The 25,158-nt window shown below is 40.5% G+C and overlaps 1 protein-coding gene across 1 annotated transcript in view; it reads left to right on the top strand.

Annotated features, from left to right (window-relative positions):
- The first annotated feature begins 1,317 nt into the window (after positions 1-1,317).
- The window catches only part of LOC139557993 (E3 ubiquitin-protein ligase PDZRN3-like), a 29,545-nt gene continuing 5,704 nt past the window's right edge, over positions 1,318-25,158 (top strand). The window contains exons 1-5 of the mRNA XM_071373364.1: positions 1,318-1,675; positions 10,493-10,734; positions 11,030-11,138; positions 11,471-11,566; positions 11,671-13,125. Coding sequence (XP_071229465.1) covers positions 1,625-1,675; positions 10,493-10,734; positions 11,030-11,138; positions 11,471-11,566; positions 11,671-13,125 — 1,953 coding nt within the window. The 5' untranslated portion in view covers positions 1,318-1,624. The remainder of the gene's footprint in view (positions 1,676-10,492; positions 10,735-11,029; positions 11,139-11,470; positions 11,567-11,670; positions 13,126-25,158) is intronic.

Below are 25,158 nucleotides of genomic sequence, written 5' to 3'. Positions count from 1 at the left end.
CCATGCTTTTGAGCGCCAAATTGTCTGGTGTGCTGACAGAGTGACTGACATGACAGTAACTGTGCGGTGCAGATAGAGACGGAGATTGTTTGCCTCTGCTGGGGGTTGACTCATCCTCTGTGAGTATGACTGTGTCAGTGCTTTAGACGGGTGATCAAATCAAAATCATCAAATCAAATGTTATTGGTCACATACACGTGTTTAGCAGATGTTATTGCGGGTGTAGCGAAATGCTTGTGTTCCTAGCTCCAACAGTGCAGTAATATCTAACAATACACAACAATACACACAAATGTAAGTAAAGGAAGGGAATTAAGAATATATAAATATGTGGACGAGCAATGTCAGAGCGGCATAGACTAAGATACAGTAGAGTATAATATAATACAGTATATACATATGAGATGAGTAATGCAAAATATGTAAACATTATAAAAGTGACTAGTGCTCCATTATTAAAGTGCCCAGTGATTTCAAGTCTATGTATATGGGGCAGCAGCCTCTAATGTGCTAGTGATGGCTATTTAACAGTCTGATGGCCTTGAGATATAAGCTGTTTTTCAGTCTCTTGGTCCCAGCTTTGATGCACCTGTACTGACCTCGCCTTCTGGATGATAGCAGGGTGAACAAGCAGTGGCTCGGGTGGTTGTTGTCCTTGATGATCTTTTTGGCCTTCCTGTGACATCGGGTGCTGTAGGTGATGTGAAGGAATGTGTGCTGGTGGATGTGTGTTTATGCCTTTCTCTCCCTAGAGTTTAGAATGAAAGCTCATTAACCAGCATTAGTGTTTCTTGCAAAATTCCCTCTCCTTCTGGACACCTTATGCCACTACAACAATGTTCCATAACTAAACCAATTCCCCAGCATTCAATAATACCACAGCTGGTAAGAGTGCTTGCCAAGGGTTAGCTACTTGAATATTTAAGCATAATAATGAGATACTGTATTTGTTTACTGACACACTTAGCTTCTATCATTAAAATGGCAAATATAAACATAATGCAAAATATCACATTGATATGGGAGTAATCTCTGCCATGCAATTACCAACATACTGTACCTTCGTTTGGGGAGGAGGGGGTTTAAAAAGGGAAAGACCATTTCATTTTCATCAAGTACAAATGGTGATAAACACTGTGGGGAAGACTGAATAAATGAATGAATGTTTGACTGCTGATCCTTTGAACCAATACCATCCACAGGCCTCCCTCCCTCTCTCATTCTGGCTCTGGGATTGGTTCATTGGTGTTGACAGATGCTGAATATGCATGAGCAGAGGGTCTGTTCGTGGGTGGAGCCTCAGAGGCTGACTCTGAGAGAGGATGAGAGAGAAGTGAAGCGAGTAACAGCAGCGTTCTATTCTCCAGCACTGCAGAATCCACGCACTGACAAGGCTCACATTCTCTATCATTTGAGGAGGGGGGGGGGCATTTCTGCCGGCCTTTCCTCTTCCCTGGACTCTGGCACAGATTGGATTGATGCACTGCTGCACTGGTTTCATCCTTCATACCTCCGAGCTGGCTTGTCTACCTTCCTCTTACCTTCGAGCTGGCATTCCCTCCTCCTTTCTCCCCCTCCACTGCTGTAAGTGGATCGGCCAGACCTCCACCAGAGTGACACAGACATGGGCTGTCGGCTCTCTGGACAGGGACAGTGGGCTGACAATGGGAATGGGGTAAGTAAGGGTGGTTGTGTGTGTGTGTGTTTACATGAGTGCGTTCAACCTGTGCCTTTGTTTTGGGATTTGTGTGCTTATAGACAAAGCAGCCTATACTGTTACCATCATGTCTTCCTTCACACAGAAAAGTCAGCATACGCAGGCTACGTAATCTGAAGACTCGGGGCAGACAGTGTGTGTGTGTGTGTGTGTGTGTGTGTGTGTGTGTGTGTGTGTGCGTGCGTGTTTGTGTGGTCACGCACACATTTATGGTATGACCTCATGTGCGTTCGTTTGAGTGTGTTTGCATAACTGAGGGTCTTTAGCATGCATACCGTATTTGTGTTGGCAAAAATATTCCATGAAGAGAACAGTCTAAGAGCCACTACTGCAGTTTCTGTGTGTGTTCAAGCGTAGCTAACAGGGACTGATGGTGGCTGTGGTGACCTGCTCTGGTCTCACAGGAAGCCATGTAGATGCCTCTAGACAGGCCGACTATTCACCAACACGCTGTCTATCTCTATTTGCCCCAAGCAGCCTCTGGACATTCAGCAGCCATGGTCCAGATACTGTGCATTGTAATGCATCAAAAGAATTGTATACTGTGCATTAAGAGAAGATTGCTCGTTGGTGACCAGAGGGTGAATGTGTTCATGGGTGACCTGATAGAGTGTATGTCTCCATTGTCAATGGAGTAACTACTGTTAGCAATAGCTATGGCTGCTCAACCTGGCTGCCTGCCTTGAACCTTATTTCTATTACAGCATATTGGATGACTGTCATTTATATTCCATTCACCCAGCTCAATGTATCATCGATAGGTTTAAGCAACTATATGATACTCAAATTTGTCCTATACCCATCATGAGGTTGCTTCAACTTAGCCTACAATTGAACGTTTATAATGTGGGTGCACAGGTCAAGAGACAATTTGGAGTAATCAAGGTGACAGATAGTGACACATTCAATACGGCCATGCACACTATTGCCTGGATCTAGCTGATCTTGGGTGTAATCATTAGTCCAAACAGTTGCAAAACATTCCGTTTTTCAACTGAAACAAGAGTTTCTATTGGACAAAATCAGGTAGGTCCCTCCCCGCTTCGTTCCGTTTAAGAAACGTTTTGCAACAGAATCAGCGGAATGAATACACCCCGAATCACCCGCACACACAGTTCACTTCCAAAGCAGCCACATACAGCATCATCACTTTGCTAGTTGTATAATTCCTTTTTGCTCTCCTCCTCTAACCTTTTCCCTTCACTTGTGGACTTCAGTGCAGAACACAACAGCTGTCTGTGACCAGGTGCAAAAACTACTCAAAGCCAAACCTTCATACCATGACCGGTAACTGTTACACAGCCTACATCGTCACCGTATTAATGTTATAGTCAACAAACAAACCAACGCGTTAGTAAACCCACAATCCAATCCATGTGTACCATCATGCAGTACAGTGTACAGCAAGCAGCTTAGCAGATACACCGGCGTGTCCCAGTGGCAATAAATGATTCAAACCGAAAGCTTACACTGTTAAAATGAAGTGCTCTAAACTAGTGGCAACTGAACTGCCACCACCTTAAAGGACACAAAACCTTAACTTTGCTGGAGTATTGAAACACATGGTTGTGATGGTATTTAGACAGATTTAAGGTGTTCTGAAACATGGCATGGTGTGTTGTAATGGCAGTTTCAGCGACGCTCCCCATCCAACCTGACAGAGCTAGAGGATCTGCAGAGAAGAATAGGAGAAACTCCCCAAATACAGGTGTGCCAAGCTTGTAGCTTCATATCCAAGAAGACTCGAGGCTGTAATCACTGCCAAAGGTGCTTCAACAAAGCACTGAGTAAAGGGTCTTAATTTAATACTTAAGTAAATGTGATATTTCAGTTTTTTTTTAATTATACATTTGGAAACATTTCTAAAAACCTGTTTTTGCTTCGTCATTATGGGGTATTGTGTGTAGATTGATGAGAAAAACATTTATTTTAGTCTATTTTAGAATAAGGCCTAAAAGTAACAAAATGTGGAAAAAGTAAAGGGATCTGAATACTTTCCGAATGCACTGTATGTGAATAATAGCAGTTAAACAGCATATTGGTGTTGAGAACAATGGCAGCAGCAGAATGAGGAGACGAGAAAAAAGCCTTTGCTTTATTGTCTAAGAAAAGTGAGAAGAGAGGAAACCCCATTTATTTAGGTCTATAATCAATATACTAGCTGTTAAATGTGCCTGGCTTTAAAAAACATCCATGTACAGTACCAGTCAAAAGTTTGGACACACCTACTCATTCAAGGGTTTTTCTTTATTTTTACAATTTTCTACATTGTAGAATAATAGTGAAGACATCAAAACCATGAAATAACACATATGGAATCATGTAGTAACCAAAAAAGTGTTCAACAAATAGAAATATATTTTATATTTGAGATTCTTCAAAGTAGCCACCCTTTGCCTAGATGCACACACTTGACGTTCTCTCAACCAGCTTCATGAGGTAGTCACCTGGAATGCATTTGTGGAATTGAATTCCTTCTTAATGCGTTTGAGCCAATCAGCTGTGATGTGACAAGGTAATTATTTAAAAAAAAAATGTTTTTACCTTTATTGAACTAGGCAAGTCAGTTAAGAACAAATTATTATTTACAATGACGGCCTACCCCAGCCAAACCTGGGCCAATTGTGCGCCGCCCTATGGGACTCTCAATCACAGCCGGATGTGATACAGCCTGGATTCGAACCAGGGACTCTAGTGATGCCTCTTGCACTGAGATGAAATGCCTTAGACCGCTGCGCCACTCGGGAGAAAGTAGGTAGGGGTGGTATACAGAAGATAGCCCTATTTGGTAAAAGACCAAGTTCATGTTATGGCAAGAACAGCTCAATTAAGTAAAGTGAAACGACAGTCCATCATTACTTAAAGACATGAAGTTCAGTCAATGCGGAAAATTTCAAGAACTGTTTCTTCAAGTGCAGTCACAAAAAACTTCAAGCGTTATGTTGAAACTGGCTCTCATGAGGACCACCACAGGAAAGGAAGACCCAGCGTTACCTCTGATGTAGAGGATAAGATTCATTAGAGTTACCAGCCTCAGAAATTGCAGCCCAAATAAATGCTTCACAGAGTTCAAGTAACAGATACATCTCAACATCAACTGTTCAGAGGAGACTACGTGAATCAGGCCTTCATGGTCGAATTGCTGCAAAGAAACCACTACTAAAGGACACCAATAAGAAGAAGAGACTTGCTTGGGCCAAGAAACACGAGCAATGGACATTCGATCGGTGGACATCTGTCCTTTGGTCTGATGAGTCCAAATTTGAGATTTTTGGTTCCAGCTGCCGTGTCTTTGTAAGACGCATGTGTGGTTCCCACCGTGAACCATGGAGGAGGAGGTGTGATGGTGTGGGGGTGCTTTGCTGGTGACACTGTCAGTGATCTATTTAGAATTCAAGGCACACTTAACCAGCATGGCTAACACAGCATTCTGCAGCGATACGCCATCCCATCTGGTTGCGCTTAGTGGGACTATCATTTGTTTACAACAGGACAATGACCCAACACACTTCCAGACTGTGTAAGGACCATCTGACCAAGAAGGAGAGTGATGGAGTGCTGCATCAGATCACCTGGCCTCCACAATCCCCCGACTTCAACCAAATTGAGATGGTTTGGGATGAGTTGGACCGCAGAGTGAAGGAAAAGCAGCCAACAAGTGCTCAGCAGATGTATGAACTCCTTCAAGACTGTTTGAAAAGCATTCTAGGTGAAGCTGGTTGAGAGAATGCCAAGAGTGTGCAAAGCTGTCATCAAGGCAAAGGGTGGCTACTTTGAAGAAAATATATAAAAAATATATATTTTGAATTGTTTAACACTTTTTTGGTTACTACATGATTCCATATGTGTTTTTTGGCCATCAAAGAAAACACTATGTCTGGCGCAAACCCAACACCTCTTATCCCTCCGAGAACACCATCCCCACAGTGAAGCATGGTGGTGGCAGCATCATGCTGTGGGGATATTTTTTATCGGCAGGGACTGGGAAACTGGTCAGAATTTAAGGAATGGATGGCACTAAATACAGGGAAATTCTTGAGGGAAACTGGACAATGACCCTAAGCATACTGCTAAAGCAACACTTGAGTAGTTTAAGGGGAAACATTTAAATATCTTGGAATGGCCTAGTCAAAGCCTAGACCTCAATCCAATTGATAATCTGTGGTATGACTTAAAGATTGCTGTACACCAGCGGAACCCATCCAACTTGAAGGAGCTGGAGCAGTTTTGCCTTGAAGAATGGGCAAAAATCCCAGTGACTAGATGTGCCAAGTTTATAGGGACATACCCCCAAGAGACTTGCAGCTGTAATTGCTGCAAAAGGTGGCTCTACAAAGTAATATTTTGCGTGCTCAAGCTTTCTGTTTTTTTGTCTTATTTCTTATTTGTTCCACAATCAAAAATATTTTGCATCTTCAAAGTGGTAGGCATGTTGTGTAAGTGAAATGATACAAACCCCCCAAAAATCTATTTTAATTCCAGATCGTAATGCAACAAAATTGGAAAAATGCCAAGGGGGTGAATACTTTCGCAAGCCACTGTAAATGAGTAGGTGTGTCCAAAATTTTGATTGGTACTGCATATCTACAGAAATAAGACAGATACTACTTCTGTTGCCTGTTTGAGTGTTTGTTTAGTAGCCTACTGATTCCGTGAGCACCAAGCCTCACCCAATCACAACATGTTGGATAAACGATTTCACAAATTCGGCTATTTTTTATCTTTACTTTGCTGTAATAAAGGATTTACACTTTTTTTCTCTCGTTAGAACAGCCTCTGGTATTGTTTATAACTTATTTTGTGTTGTTTACACTGTTCCAAAATTATATTTATAGTAATAACATTGATCTTCCTTTTTTTTGATCTCCTTCTTGTTACGACTTCTAGGAGTAGTGGGTGCGGAGTCAGGCGCAGAGAGCAGAGGGTTTAGGACAATCGTATTTATTCCGGTGACAGAAACAGTCACGCCAAAAACACCAGGCGCATACAAATGACCGGCCCAAAAACAGGACCCAAACAGTCCGGAGAAAATAAGGAAAATGCATATCCACAAAACGAACAGAGGAACAAGCCCGCACAAATAGCCCTAACCAAAACCCAAACAAGAAACAGGTGTAACCAATAACACAAAACTAACAGAAAAGGAAAAGGGGATCGGTGGCAGCTAGTAGACCGGTGACAACGACCGCCGAGCGCCGCCCGAACAGGAAGAGGAGCCACCTTCGGTGGGAGTCGTGACACTTCTTATTGTTAGTATTACTATTATTATTATGATCATCATTATAATAATAAGTAACGTCATTATCATTAGTAATCTTATATATAATCCTTGTGTAACCACCATTGAGCTGTAGGCCTAGGAGCGCATCCTGTTTAGTCTTGATACCGTAACTTACTTTGGCCTATATTTCAATACTTATATAGGCTACTGTATCAATCAATCATTAACTTAGTAATGTCATCACACTGTATACAAGTCATTCATGATTCGAAAACATCACAATGCGACCCTTGAATAATTAGCATAAGCAATAAATAAGCCGTTCCATTTCGGAAATTGTATTCAGGAATGAATGTGACTGTTTTTAGTCTTTGGTGTAATAAAGGCTTTACAAAACACATTACAGCAGACTCTCTGGTACGTTTATAATTTATTTTGTTTTGTTTACATTCTTCCAAACGGTCAGGAAAATTATATTGTAATCTAACAGCACCTGTTTGGCACACATAATATACACGCAGTATCACACCCTGACCTTAGAGAGCCGTTTTATTTCTCTATTTGGTTAGGTCAGGGTGTGATTTGGGGTGAGCATTCTATGTTGTCTATTTCTTTGTTTTTGGCCGAGTATGGTTCCCAATCAGAGGAGCTGTCTATCGTTGTCTCTGATTGGGAATCATACTTAGGCAGCCTTTTTCCCACTTTCTGTTGTGGGATCTTGTCTTTTTGTGTTGCATGTGTTTGCACTACTAGCTTTACGTTCGTTGAGTTGTTTTTTGGTGGAACATTTTAAAATTAAAGGAAAATGTACGCCAACCACGCTGCACCTTGGTCTCATTCTAATGACGAACGTTACACGCAGTGCTTGCTTCTTATTTTAATTTTATTTATTGATCTCCAGTATTTTCCACAACTAGTCAAATGTATTCCACACATCTGACTTCCCCTTTACCTCCTGAGCAACCAGTAAACATTCCCGTGTCAAGTTCATTTGTCACGTCCTTTGCATCCATTTTGCTGTCACATGTGTTACGGTGTTCTGAGATTGTTATAACCATTTTATTGATGTGATTATGATATGCTGTAGGTCAGGCCCTATTGGTCACTTGCTTCCGATGCACACATGTGTCACATAAACAGAGCAACGGTTGAGGGAATAGGGAATGTTTTTTCCTTAAACTTCTTATGGCTGAGATCCCGTTAATGGGATCGATATGACAACAGCCAGTGAAAGTGCAGGGCGCCAAATTCAAACAACAGAAATCTCATAATTAAAATTCCTCAAACATACAAGTATCTTATACCATTTTAAAGGTAATCTTGTTGTTAATCCCACCACAGTGTCCGATTTCAAAAAGGCTTTACAGCGAAAGCCCCACAAACGATTATGTTAGGTCACCGCCAAGTCACAGAAAAACACAGCCATTTTTCCAGCCAAAGACAGGAGTCACAAAAAGCAGAAATAGAGATAAAATTAATCACTAACCTTTGATGATCTTCATCAGATGACACTCATAGGACTTCATGTTACACAATACATGTATGTTTTGTTCGGTAAAGTTCATATTTGTATCAAAAAATCTCAGTATACATTGGCGCGTTATGTTCAGTAGTTCCAAAAACATCCAGTGATTTTGCAGAGAGCCACATCAATTTCCAGAAATACTCATAATAAACGTTGATCAAAGATACAAGTGTTATACATGGGATTTTAGATCCACTTCTCCTTAATGCAACCGCTGTGTCAGATTTCAAAACAGCTTTACGGAAAAAGCAAACCATGCAAAAATCTGAGTACGGCGCTCAGAGCCCAATCAAGACAAAAAGATATCTGCCATATTGCGCAGTCAAAAGAAGTCAGAAATAACATTATAAACATACACTTACCTTTGATGATCTTCATCAGAATGCACTCCCAGGAATCCCAGTTCCACAATAAATGTTTGTTTTGTTCGATAATGTCCATCATTTATGTCCAAATAGCTACTTTTGTTAGCACGTTTTGTAAACAAATCCAAAGTCACGAAGCGCGTTCACTAGGAGCAGACGAAATGTCAAAAAGTTCCATTTACAGTCCGTAGAAACATGTCAAACGATGTATAGAATCAATCTTTAGGATGTTTTTAACATAAATCTTCAATAATGTTCCAACCGGAGAATTCCTTTGTCTTCAGAAAAGCAAATGGAACAGAGCTCGCTCTCACGTGAACGAGCTCAAAGCATTCTGCCAGACCTCTGACTCATTCCCCTCTCATTCGGCCCCACTTCACACTAGAAGCATCAAACAAGGTTCTATAGACTGTTGACATCTAGTGGAAGCCTTGGGAAGTGCAACATGACCCATATCCCACTGTATCTTCAATAGGGAATGAGTTGAAAAACGACCAACCTCAGATTTCCCACTTCCTGGTTGGATTTTGTCTCAGGTTTTTGCCTGCCATATGAGTTCTGTTATACTCACAGACATCATTCAAACAGTTTTAGACACTTCAGAGTGTTTTCTATCCAAATACACTAATAATATGCATATATTAGCAACTGGGACTGAGTAGCAGGCCGTTTACTCTGGGCACCTCTGGGCACCTTATTCATCCAAGCTACTCAATACTGCCCCCAGCCATAAGAAGTTTTAAGAAGTGAAGGATTTCGGTAACATAACTTTTCAGTCAGAAATGGCTGTAATTATGTTGCATCTTCAGCTACATGGACAGCGTGATAAACACTGTTGATGTTTGGTGGTGGTCACTGCAGCAGGGAGGAGAGAGAGACAACGGGTACTAGTCACACAGACACTGGCTGTGATTTTTTTTAACCCAGCACATCAAGTCTGAGCCCGGCCCTGCACAATCAAATCAATTGTGGTCGTACTCTCTCTAGTTCTTTGTGTGTCTTAACTATTTCATCAAACAGATCATAAAAGCGAAACAGTGCTTAAAGCATCAGTTGATATAGTTGATATGATTTAAACACTTAAGATGTGTCTATATATTGAAAAATATGCGTTTTAAAATGTCAAACAATCGATTGGTCAAAAGAGCAGATGACTCTCGGTCCACCCAGATTTTTTAAAGCCGGGGACAGCCCTAGAGTGCAGTGCGGTGGAAAAGATCTTCCTGACTTGCATCTCTAGGGTTTTGTTGAGCACAAAGCTTTTCAGATGAGCCAGAAAGCACGGCCCAGAATCCATGGCGAGAATCAGTCCAGCTCAGCTGGCCTACATTTCTAGACCCATGAGACTTCACGCATTATAATAACAAGAAGCTAATGTTTGCTTACAGTACTGTCTGCCACTTCCAAACATGATCTTTATTGAGGTGTTGATGCTCTATTATTCTTTACATCAGAGTGCTTTTGTTCGATGGGACATGGCCCACACATATACTGTACATTAAATCAACTGTGCTATCCCGGTCCTGTGATGTCCTTGTGTCTAACAAAAGACAAAACAGACATAAGATATCAGATGGCATGAAACAGAGCATATCAGTGAACCAGCAAAACTCAACTACCTCACTTCCTCTACATCTGACCTTGCATGTTCATATGTCTCCCAGGTCAAAGGGCGTGACCTGTCCCATCTCAGCCACCGAGAGACATTGCAGTTCCGGGGGGACGGCTATGAGCAGCCAGTCACTACGCAGATTGAGGGGAGGCACCGGCGAGGAAGAAGGCGTCATCACTCCCAGTACCCAGTGTCTGACTGTGGCACCCAGACGGAGCAGCAATCCTGGGAGGCTCTGAGGGCCCTAGGGGGGGTGGAGGGGGCCGGACCTGGCCTCGGTGCCTACGCTTCTGGGTATGTGCTGCTAGGTTTGGGCCTCTCTACTTGTTCTCTGTCTCTTTATTTGCTTGTGTATGCAAGTATAATGGCAGATTAGTGACCCAGTTATATTGAACCAGTGATGTCCCATGTTTGAGGCTCTGGGTTATGTCATTTAGAGTATAGCCGTGAGATGTATACAGAAGTGGTGTTAGAATTGAATGGAACCACTGACTTGAACCAGTCTAATGTGTAAACATAGTCACTTACGCTTAAAATGCCTACGGTGTGAAACAGCCATGTTTTCATGTGATGACCTCATTCTCCACAGACCTTACTATGATCACATGACCCTTCCACCAGAACTCTATGCAGCCAATGGATACCTCCCCAGTGTTGCCTACAATCTGGAGGACATTAACAGGATAGAGTATGATGATGTGAGTTATTAATTTGAGCCGGTTTGCTACAGCAGGAAAATAATCCTGCAGCAATGGGAAATGTGAATTATTATGTGGATTATAATGAATGGACATGTTTGTCGGGGTTGGTAAAAAAATTTGTAAGGGAGAATCAAGTCTACCATTTCTAAGTGGAAATGACAAACTTCAGAAGTATTTTTATACCTCAAATAGACAAGTTCTACATTCTCCTCTAAAAGGGTGATCAAATTAAGATCCTACATCTGTTTATGAGTCTAGCCTAGATTTTGTACATCCCATTGATATCTAAGACTTGTGTATCCACTCCTTATGTTCACCTATACTGATAGGATCCAGAGATGATGAATAACCAGCCCAATAACAGGAACTGTCTGATTGGCTGCTGTAACACTGATAATGATGAGCCTAGCAGCTTCCTGAGCCAGGTACTGTAAGAAATAAAAAGATAGAAAAAATGAGTCTATTTGAACACGTGGTCATAGACATTCACAAGTATAACAACCAATGTTTCTTCCATCCTCTATTTCAGAGTGAATATGAGGGCCACTGGCTGGACAGGCCTCTGAATTACCTACCCCTCCACGAGCTTGACAGTGGCCTGGGCTGCACCGATGGCAGCCTCCACCAGGGGGACCTGTCTGACCCAGAGACAGAGGAGGGGGTAGAGGCCCCTATGTCCTCTCCTCCAGGAAACACCAGCCGGGGAAGCTCTCCCTCCTCTGAGTCCCTCCTTTCATCAGAGCTCAGTGACTCTGGCTTCCACAGCGTCAGCACAGGGGAGTTCCGCCACTTCCAGAATATTATAGATGGGAGGATCCACAACTACCGGAGTCGCGTCGTGCCCCGGGAACAGAGATCAAAGTCTCGCTGGGACCTAGAGTCCATCCCTGAGACCCTGACCTGTGACCCCCAGGCTGGCAGAGCCGCAGACGGAGTTCACACAGCCATGACCCACCAGTGCACCATGGGTAGTAGCTCCATTCAGTTCCGCAAAGCCAGGAGCCCCCAGCTGAGCAGGCATGGCACCGGGTTTGCTCCTAGGGTTGCTGCCTCCAGCTGCCGTACAGAACCCTGCCAGAGGAGAGCATTGATGCTGAACAAGCACTCTTCTGAGGACCTTCCCAGCCGCAGCCACACGGTGCATGACTTATCAGACAGGAGACGGGCCAGCCACCCAGCCCTGCCCGCTGGGAACACTGCCACAGGGAAATACAGGCACGTAAACCGACAACCGCCCAGCAGCCCAAACCACTTAGCCGTGCCCACTGAGAACTCTGGCACAGGACAATACAACAGGGGGTTCAACACAGACATCAGTGAGAAGAGGAGATGTCCACTGAGTGACCATGTGGAAGGCACCTGGCAAGGATGTGTGGATGACCACAGAAGCAGTATGGCCATTGAGGAATATAACAGTGAGAAACAGGGTCTTTCCAAGAGTCCCTCAAAGAAACAGCCTGGGAAGGAGCCAGCAGACTGGCGTCAGTTTGCGACACTGGGACATCCTCACATTGGTGGGGACTGGCCCCAAGCAGACTGTCCCTGCGGTCCCCTCTATAGCACGCTGGATGGGCCCTCTGCCCGCTCCAGGAAGGGTCTCTCTGGGAATCCCCGGGCGGTGAGGAACCAGCTCCTGAAGGCACGGGCCTCCCGGCTGGCTGACGAGCGCAGTGAGGTCACCACGGACGAGGAGGCCCGCGGGGAGGCCTGGGCAGGCCGCTACTGGAACAGGACGGAGCGCCGGCGCCACCTGGCGTGGGCCCGGGAGCAGAGGCAGAGGAAGCTGAACCGTGGGGCTGAGGGGGCAGGGGAGAATGGGGCTGGAGGTACAGGGGTTGCTGGGGGCCTTGGGGGTGCAGGGGGTCCTGGAGGAGGCTGCAGCACAGTGCTGGAGCTCAGCCACAGGAAGCAGAGCCGTCTGAGGAACCATAAACTGCTGGATGACTGGACCACAGTGGAGGAGCTGCTGACCCATGGGACAAGGGTGGGGCAGGGGGACAACATCCTCGGTCACAGCCCTCTGTTGTCTGTCACTACTGTATAATGACACATTAAGATAAGGTGTGCGTGTGTGTGTGTGCGTGTGTTTGTACGTATGTGTGTGCTTGTGTGTGTGCCTGCGTGTGTTTGTGCTACTGATTGTGAAGAGGGTCAGTGATATGACTATAGTTTGACTATCTCTTGTTCTCCACTCATGTTCCTGAACACAAACCTAGAGCAGTAGTTGTCTAACAGACTCGACCAATGGCAGTATTAAGCAATCTAAATGGTAGTATTCACCGGCTACTTTAAAGCTAGCTACGTGGGTTTTGGGTTAGCTACTGCACAGAAGATACAGCAGCGTTTTAATGGTGGTGACTCCTTTCATCAATATACACCTTTTACAGTTAAATACAATCGAATTTGCTTGTTTGCCCAAAGAGTGGATATAACCATATCACTGTAATTCAATCAACAAAACATGTATTGGAAATCATTTCATATCATAGCATCACATTTGGCTAGCTCAATGTGACCTCTGTTTGAAACCACATAATTGTAGTGATACAGACTTTATATTTTGTATGAAACCTCAGGTAGTAAATGATGTGTTGCACTGTATATCTACTGCACATGGACAAGAGTCCCATCTCACTCACATGAGAAATGCACTGTGAACTGTTGGCTCTTTCAAGATGCACCCCCCCCCCCCCCCAATAAAGTGTGTCTACGGTCATATCATGTGTAATATTCACCTCATGATAAGTTGCACAGTCATTGTGTGTGGTCATGAAACATTCTGATGCTCGTTTCACCTCTTTTTACAGCCTGTGTTGAATAAGAGGACAACGTACCTTTATTCCCAGCATGTAGACTATCCTCAACACAAACCTGGCAACTGGACATGACAGCACTATTTCACATGTCACAATGTCACCTCTAACTGGGCTTGGATTCACAGGGCTGATTTCCCCCTGACACCACTCTTTGTCAGTCAGACATTTGTGAGTGCTGTCTAAGTGGTGTCACAACATTTCAGACAAGAGTTACTTATGGTTTCAGTTTTGATGATAGCTTGACGTTGTGGTCCAGAACACCTCTGATTAGTGTTGCATGACATAAAACAAAATGTAGAACTCTCTTCACATAAAACCAATTGAGAGTTGTTCATTTGCAGACACAAAATATGATCAAATCGTGTTAACAATTATCAAATGGTATCAAATGCACGTTCTAGCCTGGAATATGATCTCATAACGGTTTCCATTTGTCATGTGGATAAGCCCTGTGTGTCCAAGCCCTGGTCGTAGTCTTAAAGATAAATCTATGGCTGCGATGGACACATAACATGGTTGTGATGAATACTTTCTTTTGAGTGCTCAAATAAAAATGCTGAAATGCATCTAATCTCCTGACTTTCATTTTCATTCTAAACTACAAATTAAAGACCCAGTGCAGTCAAAAGTGTGATTTTGCTGTGTTTTATATATATTTCCCACACCATGAGGTTGGAATAATACTGTGAAATTGTGAACATTATGTTAATTTCCTTTTTAGTGTAAGCTGTTTAAAAAGATTTCAGCCTGTTTTGGTGGGATGGAGTTTTGGCCTGCCTGGTGACATTATCAGGCAGTAAATTCGTTAATAGACCAATAAGAAAGAGAGTTCCAAACCTCTCTGCCAAACCTCTCTAGTTTTCAGTTTTCCCCTGCCCACCCAGCCCAATACCAGACAGTCCTAGCTAAATTCTTGCTTGCTAAGAAGCTATTTTATTTATTTTTTACCATTTTAGTTGAAAACATTCACAGGTATTGCATTTTTACCCAGAACATTTATATTGAGATACAAATGGCAGCATTGGACCTTTAAATACCATCCTTATTTCCCAAACCCAAATGTTACTGTCCCACTTATTATAAACTGCCAAAGGGCCATGGATTTCAAATGACACATGGTGACAAAAATAATCTATTAATAATCTTCAGTGTACTAACCCCCAATTATTTGTGTGTCCCGTCAGGCAATTACATTCATACTCTATTACATTCATACATTATACTCTGTACCAAATAGAAATACGGTAAACTGGCAAATTTCATTTCAGAGTGAAAAAGTATATTTCTAAAGCAACTGAATACTAATTTCCTTTGGAATGAGAGTTGAAACTATGGCCAACTCCTTCTATCCAAACATGGTCTATTTTCCTTCACATTATTGAGTGACATCATTGAACAGCCTGCTCCACAAATTTGTACCAGTAGGTGGCAGACACAGACAACTATTTTGTATTAAACGCACAGCTCATCCATTTTTATTTAACCTTTATTTAACCAGGCAAGTCAGTTAAGAACAAATTCTTATTTACAATGCCGGCCTACACCGGCCAAACCCAGACAACGCTGGGCCAATTGTGTGCCGCCCTATGGGACCCCCAATCACGGCTGGTTGTGAATACAGCCTGGATTTGAACCAGGGTGTCTGTAGTGACACCTCTAGCACTGAGATGCAGTGCCTTAGACCGCTGCTCTGCTCAGGAGCCCATTTCATACAGTCTTGATAAATACTAGGTTAAATGAACGTCTTCACAAATTGAATATGTTTTGTATGTAAAAACAATTGATGCATTTATTGTTGTATTTGATTTAGCATCTAATCCAGGGTCCCACTTTATTTGGATAGAGCATCTATCGATGGTCTGTAGATGCTCAAACTATCAACCACAACTCTGCAGGGTTATGGATAACAGCTGAGGTTAGGTTAAGATATATTGCAAGATTAGGGTTAGGGTCAGGGTTACAGTTAGCATTACAGCTATAGGTATATTGTTATACAATTTTAGGGTCAGGATTGCTGTTAGCATGACAGCTGTAGGAACATTGTGATACCATTCTATGGTTAGGGTCAGGATTGCAGTTAGGATTACAGCTGTAGGTACATTGTAATACCATTGTAGGGTTAACGGTTAGTGTTATAGCTGTAGGTGCATTGTAATACCATTGTTGGGTTAACGGTTAGTGTTACAGCTGTAGGTACATTGTAATACCATTGTAGGGTTAACGGTTAGTTTTATAGCTGTAGGTACATTGTAATAGCATTGTAGGGTTAACGGTTAGTTTTATAGCTGTAGGTACATTGTAATACCATTGTTGGGTTAACGGTTAGTGTTATAGCTGTAGGTACATTGTAATACCATTGTTGGGTTAACGGTTAGTGTTATAGCTGTAGGTACATTGTAATACCATTGTTGGGTTAACGGTTAGTGTTATAGCTGTAGGTACATTGTAATACCATTGTTGGGTTAACGGTTAGTGTTATAATTGTAGGTACATTGTAATACCATTGTAGGGTTAACGGTTAGTTTTATAGCTGTAGGTACATTGTAATACCATTGTTGGGTTAACGGTTAGTGTTATAGCTGTAGGTACATTGTAATACCATTGTAGGGTTAACGGTTAGTGTTATAGCTGTAGGTGCATTGTAATACCATTGTTGGGTTAACGGTTAGTGTTACAGCTGTAGGTACATTGTAATACCATTGTAGGGTTAACGGTTAGTGTTACAGCTGTAGGTACATTGTAATACCATTGTAGGGTTAACGGTTAGTTTTATAGCTGTAGGTACATTGTAATAGCATTGTAGGGTTAACGGTTAGTTTTATAGCTGTAGGTACATTGTAATACCATTGTAGGGTTAACGGTTAGTGTTATAGCTGTAGGTACATTGTAATACCATTGTTGGGTTAACGGTTAGTGTTATAGCTGTAGGTACATTGTAATACCATTGTAGGGTTAACGGTTAGTTTTATAGCTGTAGGTACATTGTAATACCATTGTTGGGTTAACGGTTAGTGTTATAGCTGTAGGTACATTGTAATACCATTGTAGGGTTAACGGTTAGTTTTATAGCTGTAGGTACATTGTAATACCATTGTTGGGTTAACGGTTAGTGTTACAGCTGTAGGTACATTGTAATACCATTGTAGGGTTAACGGTTAGTTTTATAGCTGTAGGTACATTGTAATAGCATTGTAGGGTTAACGGTTAGTGTTATAGCTGTAGGTACATTGTAATACCATTGTTGGGTTAACGGTTAGTGTTATAGCTGTAGGTACATTGTAATACCATTGTAGGGTTAACGGTTAGTTTTATAGCTGTAGGTACATTGTAATACCATTATTGGGTTAACGGTTAGTGTTATAGCTGTAGGTACATTGTAATACCATTGTAGGGTTAACGGTTAGTGTTATAGCTGTAGGTGCATTGTAATACCATTGTTGGGTTAACGGTTAGTGTTACAGCTGTAGGTACATTGTAATACCATTGTAGGGTTAACGGTTAGTTTTATAGCTGTAGGTACATTGTAATAGCATTGTAGGGTTAACGGTTAGTTTTATAGCTGTAGGTACATTGTAATACCATTGTAGGGTTAACGGTTAGTGTTATAGCTGTAGGTACATTGTAATACCATTGTTGGGTTAACGGTTAGTGTTATAGCTGTAGGTACATTGTAATACCATTGTAGGGTTAACGGTTAGTTTTATAGCTGTAGGTACATTGTAATACCATTGTTGGGTTAACGGTTAGTGTTATAGCTGTAGGTACATTGTAATACCATTGTAGGGTTAACGGTTAGTTTTATAGCTGTAGGTACATTGTAATACCATTGTTGGGTTAACGGTTAGTGTTACAGCTGTAGGTACATTGTAATACCATTGTAGGGTTAACGGTTAGTTTTATAGCTGTAGGTACATTGTAATACCATTGTTGGGTTAACGGTTAGTGTTATAGCTGTAGGTACATTGTAATACCATTGTTGGGTTAACGGTTAGTGTTACAGCTGTAGGTACATTGTAATACCATTGTAGGGTTAACGGTTAGTTTTATAGCTGTAGGTACATTGTAATAGCATTGTAGGGTTAACGGTTAGTTTTATAGCTGTAGGTACATTGTAATACCATTGTTGGGTTAACGGTTAGTGTTATAGCTGTAGGTACATTGTAATACCATTGTTGGGTTAACGGTTAGTGTTATAGCTGTAGGTACATTGTAATACCATTGTTGGGTTAACGGTTAGTGTTATAGCTGTAGGCACATTGTAATACCATTGTTGGGTTAACGGTTAGTGTTATAGCTGTAGGTACATTGTAATACCATTGTAGGGTTAACGGTTAGTTTTATAGCTGTAGGTACATTGTAATACCATTGTTGGGTTAACGGTTAGTGTTATAGCTGTAGGTACATTGTAATACCATTGTAGGGTTAACGGTTAGTGTTATAGCTGTAGGTGCATTGTAATACCATTGTTGGGTTAACGGTTAGTGTTACAGCTGTAGGTACATTGTAATACCATTGTAGGGTTAACGGTTAGTTTTATAGCTGTAGGTACATTGTAATAGCATTGTAGGGTTAACGGTTAGTTTTATAGCTGTAGGTACATTGTAATACCATTGTAGGGTTAACGGTTAGTGTTATAGCTGTAGGTACATTGTAATACCATTGTTGGGTTAACGGTTAGTGTTATAGCTGTAGGTACATTGTAATACCATTGTAGGGTTAACGGTTAGTTTTATAGCTGTAGGTACATTGTAATACCATTGTTGGGTTAACGGTTAGTGTTATAGCTGTAGGTACATTGTAATACCATTGTAGGGTTAACGGTTAGTTTTATAGCTGTAGGTACATTGTAATACCATTGTTGGGTTAACGGTTAGTGTTACAGCTGTAGGTACATTGTAATACCATTGTAGGGTTAACGGTTAGTTTTATAGCTGTAGGTACATTGTAATAGCATTGTAGGGTTAACGGTTAGTTTTATAGCTGTAGGTACATTGTAATACCATTGTTGGGTTAACGGTTAGTGTTATAGCTGTAGGTACATTGTAATACCATTGTTGGGTTAACGGTTAGTGTTATAGCTGTAGGTACATTGTAATACCATTGTTGGGTTAACGGTTAGTGTTATAGCTGTAGGTACATTGTAATACCATTGTTGGGTTAACGGTTAGTGTTATAGCTGTAGGTACATTGTAATACCATTGTAGGGTTAACGGTTAGTTTTATAGCTGTAGGTACATTGTAATACCATTGTTGGGTTAACGGTTAGTGTTATAGCTGTAGGTACATTGTAATACCATTGTTGGGTTAACGGTTAGTGTTATAGCTGTAGGTACATTGTAATACCATTGTAGGATTAACGGTTAGTGTTATAGGTGTAGGTACATTGTAATAGCATTGTAGGGTTAACGGTTAGTGTTATAGCTGTAGGTACATTGCAATACCATTGTAGGATTAACGGTTAGTGTTATAGGTGTAGGTACATTGTAATAGCATTGTAGGGTTAACGGTTAGTGTTATAGCTGTAGGTACATTGTAATACCATTGTTGGGTTAACGGTTAGTGTTATAGCTGTAGGTACATTGTAATACCATTGTTGGGTTAACGGTTAGTGTTACAGCTGTAGGTACATTGTAATACCATTTTAGGGTTAACGGTTAGTGTTATAGCTGTAGGTGCATTGTAATACCATTGTTGGGTTAACGGTTAGTTTTATAGCTGTAGGTACATTGTAATACCATTGTTGGGTTAACGGTTAGTGTTATAGCTGTAGGTACATTGTAATACCATTGTTGGGTTAACGGTTAGTGTTATAGCTGTAGGTACATTGTAATACCATTGTTGGGTTAACGGTTAGTGTTATAGCTGTAGGTACATTGTAATACCATTGTTGGGTTAACGGTTAGTGCTATAGCTGTAGGTACATTGTAATACCATTGTAGGGTTAACGGTTAGTTTTATAGCTGTAGGTACATTGTAATACTATTATTGGGTTAACGGTTAGTGTTATAGCTGTAGGTACATTGTAATACCATTGTAGGGTTAACGGTTAGTGTTATAGCTGTAGGTGCATTGTAATACCATTGTTGGGTTAACGGTTAGTGTTACAGCTGTAGGTACATTGTAATACCATTGTAGGGTTAACGGTTAGTTTTATAGCTGTAGGTACATTGTAATAGCATTGTAGGGTTAACGGTTAGTTTTATAGCTGTAGGTACATTGTAATACCATTGTAGGGTTAACGGTTAGTGTTATAGCTGTAGGTACATTGTAATACCATTGTTGGGTTAACGGTTAGTGTTATAGCTGTAGGTACATTGTAATACCATTGTAGGGTTAACGGTTAGTTTTATAGCTGTAGGTACATTGTAATACCATTGTTGGGTTAACGGTTAGTGTTATAGCTGTAGGTACATTGTAATACCATTGTAGGGTTAACGGTTAGTTTTATAGCTGTAGGTACATTGTAATACCATTGTTGGGTTAACGGTTAGTGTTATAGCTGTAGGTGCATTGTAATACCATTGTAGGGTTAACGGTTAGTTTTATAGCTGTAGGTACATTGTAATACCATTGTTGGGTTAACGGTTAGTGTTATAGATGTAGGTACATTGTAATACCATTGTAGGGTTAACGGTTAGTGTTATAGCTGTAGGTGCATTGTAATACCATTGTTGGGTTAACGGTTAGTGTTACAGCTGTAGGTACATTGTAATACCATTGTTGGGTTAACGGTTAGTTTTATAGCTGTAGGTACATTGTAATAGCATTGTAGGGTTAACGGTTAGTTTTATAGCTGTAGGTACATTGTAATACCATTGTAGGGTTAACGGTTAGTGTTATAGCTGTAGGTACATTGTAATACCATTGTTGGGTTAACGGTTAGTGTTATAGCTGTAGGTACATTGTAATACCATTGTAGGGTTAACGGTTAGTTTTATAGCTGTAGGTACATTGTAATACCATTGTTGGGTTAACGGTTAGTGTTATAGCTGTAGGTACATTGTAATACCATTGTAGGGTTAACGGTTAGTTTTATAGCTGTAGGTACATTGTAATACCATTGTTGGGTTAACGGTTAGTGTTACAGCTGTAGGTACATTGTAATACCATTGTAGGGTTAACGGTTAGTTTTATAGCTGTAGGTACATTGTAATAGCATTGTAGGGTTAACGGTTAGTTTTATAGCTGTAGGTACATTGTAATACCATTGTTGGGTTAACGGTTAGTGTTATAGCTGTAGGTACATTGTAATACCATTGTTGGGTTAACGGTTAGTGTTATAGCTGTAGGTACATTGTAATACCATTGTTGGGTTAACGGTTAGTGTTATAGCTGTAGGTACATTGTAATACCATTGTTGGGTTAACGGTTAGTGTTATAGCTGTAGGTACATTGTAATACCATTGTAGGGTTAACGGTTAGTGTTATAGCTGTAGGTACATTGTAATACCATTGTTGGGTTAACGGTTAGTGTTATAGCTGTAGGTACATTGTAATACCATTGTTGGGTTAACGGTTAGTGTTATAGCTGTAGGTGCATTGTAATACCATTGTTGGGTTAACGGTTAGTTTTATAGCTGTAGGTACATTGTAATACCATTGTTGGGTTAACGGTTAGTGTTATAGCTGTAGGTACATTGTAATACCATTGTTGGGTTAACGGTTAGTGTTATAGCTGTAGGTACATTGTAATACCATTGTTGGGTTAACGGTTAGTGTTATAGCTGTAGGTACATTGTAATACCATTGTTGGGTTAACGGTTAGTGTTATAGCTGTAGGTACATTGTAATACCATTGTTGGGTTAACGGTTAGTGTTACAGCTGTAGGTACATTGTAATACCATTGTAGGGTTAACGGTTAGATTTATAGCTGTAGGTACATTGTAATACCATTGTTGGGTTAACGGTTAGTGTTACAGCTGTAGGTACATTGTAATACCATTGTAGGGTTAACGGTTAGTTTTATAGCTGTAGGTACATTGTAATACCATTGTAGGGTTAACGGTTAGTTTTATAGCTGTAGGTACATTGTAATACCATTGTTGGGTTAACGGTTAGTGTTATAGCTGTAGGTACATTGTAATACCATTGTAGGGTTAACGGTTAGTTTTATAGCTGTAGGTACATTGTAATACCATTGTTGGGTTAACGGTTAGTGTTACAGCTGTAGGTACATTGTAATACCATTGTAGGGTTAACGGTTAGTTTTATAGCTGTAGGTACATTGTAATAGCATTGTAGGGTTAACGGTTAGTTTTATAGCTGTAGGTACATTGTAATACCATTGTTGGGTTAACGGTTAGTGTTATAGCTGTAGGTACATTGTAATACCATTGTTGGGTTAACGGTTAGTGTTATAGCTGTAGGTACATTGTAATACCATTGTTGGGTTAACGGTTAGTGTTATAGCTGTAGGTACATTGTAATACCATTGTTGGGTTAACGGTTAGTGTTATAGCTGTAGGTACATTGTAATACCATTGTAGGGTTAACGGTTAGTTTTATAGCTGTAGGTACATTGTAATACCATTGTTGGGTTAACGGTTAGTGTTATAGCTGTAGGTACATTGTAATACCATTGTTGGGTTAACGGTTAGTGTTATAGCTGTAGGTACATTGTAATACCATTGTAGGATTAACGGTTAGTGTTATAGGTGTAGGTACATTGTAATAGCATTGTAGGGTTAACGGTTAGTGTTATAGCTGTAGGTACATTGTAATACCATTGTAGGATTAACGGTTAGTGTTATAGGTGTAGGTACATTGTAATAGCATTGTAGGGTTAACGGTTAGTGTTATAGCTGTAGGTACATTGTAATACCATTGTTGGGTTAACGGTTAGTGTTATAGCTGTAGGTACATTGTAATACCATTGTTGGGTTAACGGTTAGTGTTACAGCTGTAGGTACATTGTAATACCATTTTAGGGTTAACGGTTAGTGTTATAGCTGTAGGTGCATTGTAATACCATTGTTGGGTTAACGGTTAGTTTTATAGCTGTAGGTACATTGTAATACCATTGTTGGGTTAACGGTTAGTGTTATAGCTGTAGGTACATTGTAATACCATTGTTGGGTTAACGGTTAGTGTTATAGCTGTAGGTACATTGTAATACCATTGTTGGGTTAACGGTTAGTGTTATAGCTGTAGGTACATTGTAATACCATTGTTGGGTTAACGGTTAGTGTTATAGCTGTAGGTACATTGTAATACCATTGTAGGGTTAACGGTTAGTTTTATAGCTGTAGGTACATTGTAATACCATTATTGGGTTAACGGTTAGTGTTATAGCTGTAGGTACATTGTAATACCATTGTAGGGTTAACGGTTAGTGTTATAGCTGTAGGTGCATTGTAATACCATTGTTGGGTTAACGGTTAGTGTTACAGCTGTAGGTACATTGTAATACCATTGTAGGGTTAACGGTTAGTTTTATAGCTGTAGGTACATTGTAATAGCATTGTAGGGTTAACGGTTAGTTTTATAGCTGTAGGTACATTGTAATACCATTGTAGGGTTAACGGTTAGTGTTATAGCTGTAGGTACATTGTAATACCATTGTTGGGTTAACGGTTAGTGTTATAGCTGTAGGTACATTGTAATACCATTGTAGGGTTAACGGTTAGTTTTATAGCTGTAGGTACATTGTAATACCATTGTTGGGTTAACGGTTAGTGTTATAGCTGTAGGTACATTGTAATACCATTGTAGGGTTAACGGTTAGTTTTATAGCTGTAGGTACATTGTAATACCATTGTTGGGTTAACGGTTAGTGTTACAGCTGTAGGTACATTGTAATACCATTGTAGGGTTAACGGTTAGTTTTATAGCTGTAGGTACATTGTAATAGCATTGTAGGGTTAACGGTTAGTTTTATAGCTGTAGGTACATTGTAATACCATTGTTGGGTTAACGGTTAGTGTTATAGCTGTAGGTACATTGTAATACCATTGTTGGGTTAACGGTTAGTGTTATAGCTGTAGGTACATTGTAATACCATTGTTGGGTTAACGGTTAGTGTTATAGCTGTAGGTACATTGTAATACCATTGTTGGGTTAACGGTTAGTGTTATAGCTGTAGGTACATTGTAATACCATTGTAGGGTTAACGGTTAGTTTTATAGCTGTAGGTACATTGTAATACCATTGTTGGGTTAACGGTTAGTGTTATAGCTGTAGGTACATTGTAATACCATTGTTGGGTTAACGGTTAGTGTTATAGCTGTAGGTACATTGTAATACCATTGTAGGATTAACGGTTAGTGTTATAGGTGTAGGTACATTGTAATAGCATTGTAGGGTTAACGGTTAGTGTTATAGCTGTAGGTACATTGTAATACCATTGTAGGATTAACGGTTAGTGTTATAGGTGTAGGTACATTGTAATAGCATTGTAGGGTTAACGGTTAGTGTTATAGCTGTAGGTACATTGTAATACCATTGTTGGGTTAACGGTTAGTGTTATAGCTGTAGGTACATTGTAATACCATTGTTGGGTTAACGGTTAGTGTTATAGCTGTAGGTACATTGTAATACCATTGTAGGATTAACGGTTAGTGTTATAGGTGTAGGTACATTGTAATAGCATTGTAGGGTTAACGGTTAGTGTTATAGCTGTAGGTACATTGTAATACCATTGTTGGTTTAACGGTTAGTTTTATAGCTGTAGGTACATTGTAATACCATTGTTGGGTTAACGGTTAGTTTTATAGCTGTAGGTACATTGTAATAGCATTGTAGGGTTAACGGTTAGTGTTATAGCTGTAGGTACATTGTAATACCATTGTAGGGTTAACGGTTAGTTTTATAGCTGTAGGTACATTGTAATACCATTGTTGGGTTAACGGTTAGTTTTATAGCTGTAGGTACATTGTAATACCATTGTAGGGTTAACTGTTAGTTTTATAGCTGTAGGTACATTGTAATACCATTGTAGGATTAACGGTTAGTTTTATAGCTGTAGGTACATTGTAATACCATTGTAGGGTTAACGGTTAGTTTTATAGCTGTAGGTACATTGTAATACCATTGTAGGATTAACGGTTAGTTTTATAGCTGTAGGTACATTGTAATACCATTGTAGGATTAACGGTTCGTTGTATAGCTGTAGGTACATTGTAATACCATTGTTGGGTTAACGGTTAGTTTTATAGCTGTAGGTACATTGTAATACCATTGTAGGGTTAACGGTTAGTGTTAT

The sequence above is a fragment of the Salvelinus alpinus genome, chromosome 28, assembly GCF_045679555.1.
Source record: "Salvelinus alpinus chromosome 28, SLU_Salpinus.1, whole genome shotgun sequence".
In the NCBI taxonomy this organism is placed as follows: Eukaryota; Metazoa; Chordata; class Actinopteri; order Salmoniformes; family Salmonidae; genus Salvelinus; species Salvelinus alpinus.
The sequence above is the reverse complement of the archived record's forward strand: the minus strand, read 5'-3'. Positions and strand labels throughout refer to the sequence as shown.